The sequence below is a fragment of the Otolemur garnettii genome, unplaced genomic scaffold, assembly GCF_000181295.1.
Source record: "Otolemur garnettii isolate 467f Iridium unplaced genomic scaffold, OtoGar3 scaffold00081, whole genome shotgun sequence".
NCBI lineage: Eukaryota > Metazoa > Chordata > Mammalia > Primates > Galagidae > Otolemur > Otolemur garnettii.
Window position 1 is genome coordinate 2,043,993 of NW_003852476.1, and position 8,148 is coordinate 2,052,140.

General features: G+C 37.5%; 1 protein-coding gene across 1 annotated transcript in view; it reads left to right on the forward strand.

Moving 5' to 3' along the window:
• The window catches only part of AP5M1 (adaptor related protein complex 5 mu 1 subunit), a 21,392-nt gene that overhangs the window by 10,061 nt on the left and 3,183 nt on the right, over nucleotides 1–8,148 (forward strand). Inside the window, exons 3-7 of the mRNA XM_003794406.3 lie at nucleotides 1,519–1,746; nucleotides 2,759–2,898; nucleotides 3,594–3,679; nucleotides 3,832–3,950; nucleotides 7,571–7,667. Of these exons, the coding sequence (XP_003794454.1) occupies nucleotides 1,519–1,746; nucleotides 2,759–2,898; nucleotides 3,594–3,679; nucleotides 3,832–3,950; nucleotides 7,571–7,667 (670 nt within the window). The remainder of the gene's footprint in view (nucleotides 1–1,518; nucleotides 1,747–2,758; nucleotides 2,899–3,593; nucleotides 3,680–3,831; nucleotides 3,951–7,570; nucleotides 7,668–8,148) is intronic.

Below are 8,148 nucleotides of genomic sequence, written 5' to 3' on the forward strand. Positions count from 1 at the left end.
AAAAAAAAAAATAGCCTAGCATTGTAGTGGATACCTGTAGTCCCAGCTACTTAGGAGGCTGAGGCAATAGAATTGCTTAAGCACAAGAGTTAGAGGTTGCTGTGAGCTGTGATACCATGGTACTCTACCAAGGGCAACATAGTGAGACTCTGTCTCAAAAAAGAAAAAACAATTTATGGCAATAAAGGTGTTTAATATAGTAATTAGGGCTTCTTCATGAGGTGTTGGGGGGATAAGTCTCTGATCTTCTAATTGCAACTTCCCAGAAACAGTCACTAATTATGTCAGTCTGGAGTCTGGAGTAGATTAGAAACCAGAGTTCTCAGAAAAGTCTGAGAAGCTGCTGTGTCTGTTTGTTAAGACCTCAAAGTGGGAATTCACGGAAAGGTTTGTGAAAGTGCATATCTTGCCTCCACAGACTTAAAGTAGAAGCTCTGGGACAAGTCTGATGCTGTGATATCTGGCTTCCTTTTCCCTTCTCTCTTTTGAATCGCTCATGAGTACCTACCATAGGTAAATTAACCCAAGCCACATAGGAAGGATGATCCTGAGTTTCTCTACAAAGGAATGTTTATAGAGATGACAATGCAGAATGTAAGGCTTCATAAACACACACATCCCAAACTGTCAAAGGAGCTAAACCATGAAGAACAACAGAGTCTACAGAGAGAAAAGAATAGCATAGCTGGAGTTATAAGACTACAATTGATTTAGGGAAATGCAAGAATCCATTATGTCTGTGGTATAAATTGCAGGGCAAAAAATGGTTGAGGTAGATGAGAGCCAAACAACGAAAGACTTAAAAAGTGGCCGGTGCAGTGGCTCACGCCTATAATCCCAGCACTCTGGGAGGCCAAGGTAGGTGGAGTGCTTGAGCTCACAAGTTCGAGACCAGCCTGAATAAGAGTGAGACCTGGTCTCTACTAAAAAGAAAAAACTGAAGCAAGAAGATCACTTGAAGCAAAGAGGTGAAAGTTGCTGTGAGCTATGATGATGCCACGGCACTACCCAGGGTCACAGCTTGAGACTGTCTCCAAAAAATAAAAAGGGAGGCTTAAAAAGTAAAACATATGCACCCAAAGGAGAACTACTAAAAGGATTTGAGCATGGATACAATATAACAAAGATTATGTTTCATTAAGATAATTCTGACATTGATAGAAGGTAGACTGATAAGAGGAAAGTAAGTCTGGATATGCTTAGAGGGCTGTGACAGACACTGTAAGAGCCTACCAGTGTGGCTGAAGGGAAGTCACAGGGTTTAAAACATCTTTAAAGAGTTTTAGAGGTAAATAGAGGAGTCAAGGAAGGCTCTTTAGGTCACTGGATGTCTGAGAACGTGATAAACCATAAATCAGAACACAGAAAGCTAGAACAATACCTAGAGAGAAAATGACTTTGATAAATTCAGAAAAGAGAGAAATGGTTTAGGAAAATGACTTTGATAAATTCGGAAAAGCCCCAATTCGATATTTGCTTCAGCACTTTTGATAATACCTGCTCTTGCTTGTATTGTAGTGTGATCTGGAAGGAATCATGCCAAATGTTACTATCAGCTTGAGTCTTCCCACCAATGGATCACCACTTCAAGATGTTCTAGTTCATCCTTGTGTGACTTCTCTCGACTCGGCCATTCTGACTTCTAGTAGCACTGATACAATGGATGATTCTGCATTCAGTGGGCCTTACAAATTCCCATTCACTCCGCCTTTAGAGTCGTTCAACTTGTGCTACTACACTTCCCAGGTAAGCACCCTGGGGACATTGAGACTTTGCTAATCCTCATAAATATTATTGATAAGCAAAGCATTTGTACTGTTGGTGCAAACAAGAACATTCCCTGAGTCATATACCAGGCAACAATTGATGAATGAAAATGAGGGCCTGGTGCAGTGGTTCATGCCTATAATCACAGCACTCTAGGAGGCCAAGGCAGGTGGATTGCCACAGGTTTAAGACAACCCTAAGCAAGAGCAAGACCCAATCTCTACTAAAAAATAGAAAAAATTAGCCAGGTGGTTGTGGCGTGTGCCTGTAATCCCAGCTACTTGGGAGGCTGAGGCAGAAGGATCTCTTGAACCCAGGAGCTTGGGGTTGCTGTGAACTATGACACCATAGCACTCTACTTTAGGTGACAGAGTGACACTCTGTCTCAAAAAAAAAAAAAAAAAAGAAGTAGACTCAGGTTTTTGGTACTAGGACTAGAAACAGAAAATTAAAATCACTCCGTACTCAAAGTCCACATTGTCTATCTCTTTTCTGCTCCTTATTCTCCTCTTTCCACTGGCTTTCTCTGAGTACTCATGACCTTATAGCTCTAGGACCTACACTGTATGAGTCTCTCTTGTGTCTTACTTCAAATATATCAGAAAGAATGATTGACTGATCCCAGCCTACTAAGTGTTTCCCCTTCAGTCAGCTGAGCTAGCGGGAGTGAGGGAATCACAGGTAAAAATGGAGCAGCAGCAGCTGTGGGCAGGGTGGCCATGGTTGGTATGTCCAGTGCATGTCAGAGAGCCTGGAGGAGGGGGTCCTAGAAAAGCAAGAGTAGAAACCAGACTGTATTGTATGCCTTCATAAAGTGCTATTCCCATCTCTGAGAACAGAAAAAAGAAAGAAGAATCTCTGCCCTGGGAAGAATACAGATCCATCAGTGTATAAAGACTTTTATCACTGCAGGGCTTTTTCTCAGCCACCACTGCTACTGTAGACCCATTAACTTAAAAAGTATATAAAAGTTGTTTATGTTTATTTTCAGGTCCCTGTCCCTCCAATTTTGGGTTTTTATCAAGTGAAAGAAGAAGAAACACACCTAAGAATAACAGTTAATTTAAAACTTCATGAAAGTGTGAAAAATAATTTTGAATTCTGTGAAGCACATATACCTTTTTACAATAGGTAGGAATAAAGTGACATGATTCCATGCTGGTTGTCTTTCTTAGTATGTTCTCACTGCCCGACAATAAATTATTTGTTTTTCATCTTATTTTAAGCTTGAAATAATTTTATGTTATTCAAATGAATGCTGATTCTGAACCAAAACATAGTCTTAATGATGATCTCTTTACTATTACATATGTCTTCTTTTTTCTCTTTAAACTTGCCAGTTAACTTAAAGCCAGTGTAGCTTTCTCAGAGATTCACTCCTGGCTTTATTTCTAGCAATTTCTCTGTATTCTACATACAAGTCAAGCCCAACTATCAACAGCCTTGTGAATTATAAGATTACTTACGCATCACTTTTACTTTTAAGTTTATTTTGCAGCATATTTCTTTTCAAGAGATATACAAATGTATATTAAAATCATAGTTTTAATGTTATGTCAACCCATATGATTATATTAATCATTCTGTATGATTTTTTAGTTGTCTTTAGGATTAATAATGAAATATATATCATCACCAAAAAATGTTTATGTGGTTTCTGGTGTTTCTCAAGATTTAATATTCATTATTTGTTCTGGTTTGCAAACTTGAATACAGATCTGCTGTTATGCTCTTCTTGCATTAAGTAACAGTAACAAGATTTAACATAAGTCTCTTAAAACTATTAATCTGTGATCATTTTTTTTCTATTTGATCCTTTTTTGAAGAGGTCCAATTACGCATTTGGAATACAAAGTTAGTTTTGGCCAGCTTGAAGTATTTCGAGAAAAAGGCTTGCTGATCTGGACTATTGGTGAGCAAGGTTTTTATGTTGGGTTGGTTTTTTTAAAATTTCAGATTAATGTGAGGGTATAAACACCAAGCTATGTTAGTTTTATTTTTTTGTTTGTTTGCTGTAGAATCTACTTAATTTAGAATTGTTCTTTGGTATATTTGTGTTTTTAGGCCAAAAGTTCCCCAAATCAATGGAAATTAATCTTTCTGGAACTGTAGCATTTGGAAGGAAGAGCCATGAGAAGCAGCCATTTGACCCGGTTTGTATTAGAGGCACAGCGTATGTAAAGGTAAACATACTTATGTGACTCACTACAGGAGAGCCCCTTCCTTTGGTTCTAAACCGCATATACCTAGCTGATTTTTAATGTTTTCCACCAATTTGGGAGAAGTTTTATACTTTTTATCCAGGCTAAGTCCTTTTGGGTTTGTTTAGTTTTAGTTACTTTTCCACTTCACTTAATACTTAAAATTGTAAGGGAGCCAGACACAGTGGCACATACCTGTAGTCCCAACTACACAGGAGGCAGAGTGGGGAGGGTTGCTTGAGTACAGGAGTTCAAGGCTATAATACACTGTGATTGTGCCTGTGAATAGCTACTACATTCCAGCCTGGAAAACATAGTGAGACGCAGTTAAAAAAAAAAAAATTAAGAGAAACAGCCCAACTTACCTAGTTAATTCTACCTAGCTCTTACTTAACAAGTTCAAGATTTATATACAAAAAATATGAGATTTAGTCCTTGCCCCTAGGGATTTTTTTCAATGACATTTATCAGTAATTAAGCTGCTTTTAGTGTTTCAAGGAATGAGTAAGCAGTTCAAGCCCAAGTGGTCAAGGTAAGCTTTACAGTGGAGATGGAGTTTAAGCAAAACTCCAAGGTCTAGATAAGCATGAGTTGAAGATTGACCCACATTTGTTTACTTAAAGAAATGACTTAAAAGAGTGAAGAAGGACAAACAAATCCTGCTTAGGTGCCAGTGTTAGAAACTGTAGTACTGTGTGAAGCTGGTTAAGTAATTTTGGTTTGGATATTATAGAAGCTTTGAATCTGACTTATTCCTTTGGTTGATACTATACTTTTTTGAGTAGTTTTTCACCAAGTGATACATTATGAATATCAATTCAAAGTAGTTTTTCCAAGTGACACATTATGAATATCAATTTGGAGTGGATATAAGGAAGGTAAGTGAAAAAACTGAAGGCAAAGCATTTTATGGCCGTGTATTAGTATATTAATATTCCAGATGCAGGGTAATTATAAATTAATGATGCTGAGCTAGAAAGAGAAAGGAAGAGAGAAAGAGAAGGGACTGCAGGAGGAGCCATGATAAAAGTAATGCCTTGCCCACTATCTACATAAAGGGAAAAAATAATTACAATTATAAGATGGTATTCTTCCCAAAAATATGTAACCTAAACCAGACTTACTGCTCTAAGAGGGTGGAGACATGTAGATCTCACTCATTCATTGTTTTATCCAAAACATCTAGTCTAGTGCCTAGCACATAATTATTTGCTGAGTGGATAAATATGCTTAAAAGAAAATACTGATATGGAGAAAGTTGGGAGGGAATGAGTTTCATATTGTATTTATAGCTGGTAATAGCAGCATATCCCTTTGTAAGTCTCCAGGGGTAGCAAAACATATAAAGCAAGAGCTCATCTGTATATAAAGAATTAGGAGTTATCCACAGATGAAATAGTTGAGGTAGTAGAATAAGTTCAGGGAAAGATAACAGAAAATATGGCGAACATTCAGAAAAATCAATGAGAGAATTGAAGGAGTTATTAGAAAGGTAGCAGGAAAACCTAAATAGAATGATATTTAAAAAACTAAACAAGATTGAGTGGCGCCTGTGGCACAGTGAGTAGGACACCAGCCCCATATACAGAAGGTGGTGGGTTCGAACTCAGCCCCGGCCAAACTGCAATAAAAAAAATAGCTGGTTCTAAAAGCAGAGTATGATTGTCTTAATAACTAAGAAAATGACATGAAGTCTACGTTAACCATTTGATGAGAGTATTTCAAATTATATATGAAAGCACCACACTGTGCCCCGTGATTGCATTAATGTACACAGCTATGGTTTAATAAAAAAAAAAAATAGCCGGGCAAGTAGTCCCAGCTACTCAGGAGGCTAAAGCAAGAGACTCACCTAAGCCCAGGAGCTGGAGGTTGCTGTGAGCTGTGACACCAGGGTACTCCATCGAGGGTGACAAAGTAAGACTCTGTCTCTAAAAAAAACGAAGAAGAAGAAGATTGCAATCTGTACATAGAGATAATTTAGAGGAAATGGTAGTAAAATCAGAATACCAGTGATAGTTCATGTTTTCTATCTTGGCTTCACCTATGTGTACACCTTTGTTTCAAGGATTATTATAAAAATTCCTACTTCCAATAGCTTTCAGAAAAAAATGTGAGGTGTTAATCACATTGTATGTCCTTCAAAGGAAGAAATTGTGATTTTTCTATTCATTTCCATTACCTAACCAGGGATGTCCAACCTTTTTTCTTCTCTGCCAAAACTTGGAAGAATAAGATTTGCTTTGGGCCACACATTAAATACACAAACACTAAGGAAACCTGATGAGCAAAAAAAAGGTCTGTGCATACTTTCCACAGTCTCTGATACCACAGATAAGCAAAACAGTCCTCACATAATCAGCATGTGACCCATAAGCCACAGGTTGGAAACCCTGAGCCCTAACCAGTTACAGTCTCATCAGTGGCCTGGATTACATGTTTGTGTTCACTGATTGACTAAGTGAGCTTTACATTACTTGGTCATGTGGAAATCAACTGTCTTAATTTTTAGCGTTCATAATTATACTAAACATGCAAGCAAGAGCCCTTTACTATCAGAGATAATTTGAGTTACAAGAAAAAAAATGCTGAGATCTAAAAGTTACATCACATTCTAAATCACATCCTATGTCTGTGATCAGATAGTTTGGCAGTTAAAGAATGAAGTTAGGAAATGGGAAAATTTTGTAAGGTAGGGAAATAGGAAAAATATAGAGAAGATACTAGGATGTTGCTAAATCAGGAGCATTTAGCAGCAGATATGAGGACCACAGCAAAAGGAGACAGGAGCTCTGCTAAAGCAGAACTTTTCATAATTCTTGGGCATGTCATTGTAACCAGAGGCACCCATCACTACTTTCAGAGAAGGAACTAATGGCTCAGTCTGTTACAGCACAATATAATAACTGGTTTATAGTGATAACCCTACATTATCAATGAAATTCAGGAACTGTGGAATGTTTTAGAAAAGTTTTCTAGGTGAGGGAAGGGATAATTTCTAAGCTTAGTTCTATAAAAGTTAAATTTCACTCTTCTAGAAAATTAAAGCAGTTCATTCTCATCAAACACAAGATAACCTCATGTTTCTGTTTTAGTAGTTGCATTGCTTGTATTTTGCTAGATGTTAGGTTCTATTCCTGTCAATGAAAGAATTATGATCTGAGGTGTATCATAACCACTTAGCTCCAGGGAGAGAGGAGAACGTGCAATGTACCAGGCAGCACAGGAAAGGGGCGCCAGCTCCGCTGCTTCCTGCAGGGATGCGCTGTGCTTCCGTCTTCCAACCTCCATTCCCATATTTGTAAAATGGGAATACCTTGCAGTGTGGATTAGAATTCATGCTCATGAAGTACCTGGTAAGTGTTAAGTACTCCATAATTACAAACTTAAAAAGCAACTGCCCTGATGCTAAGGGCAGGAAAGTGTGTATGCGTATGTGTGTGTATGTCCATGCACACACATACAGCTCAGGGTTAATACTTGTGGGGTTTATTTTGTGAGCTAGGTGAGATAAATTGCCTAAAATTTGTCAAGGGAAAAAAATGTAACCATCTTTTTTACATAATCACTTCAACTTGATAACATTTCTCTCCTTTTTGTAGCTTCATTTTAAGATCTTAGATTATACACTCACTGGATGTTATGCGGATCAACATTCAGTTCAAGTTTTTGCATCAGGAAAACCAAAAATAAGTGCATGTAAGTTACAGAGATTCAGCCTAAATTAAGGGAATTAAAATGGTGTTATGCAGTTACTACCAAGGTAAAAATTATAATATAATTGAACTTAGAGATTGGAAAATAATTTTAACTTATCAAACGTTGCCCTCTGTGTTCTCCTTATAAAATGATCTGAGTGAGCAAGGATTAAGATACAGGTGAACTTTTGTGTAAAGCTGGATTTGTTTTCCTCTGGTATAATAAACCTCTTTTATTTAGAGTTGTTTTACAGGGATGTTGCTACTGGACAGGTAGGGGTTTGAGTCTGGTCAAACATCTTATTGTGTAACTTTGGGCAAGTTAATGAACCTCCTGAAGTTTTAGTTTTCTTATCTATAAAATACTAATAGAAGTAATAATGTTCTTTACATCAGAATTGTTATGACATTTTAAAAAGATGATATTGTGGCTCGGCGCTTATAGCTCAACCGGCTAAGGCGCCAGCCACGTACACCTAAGG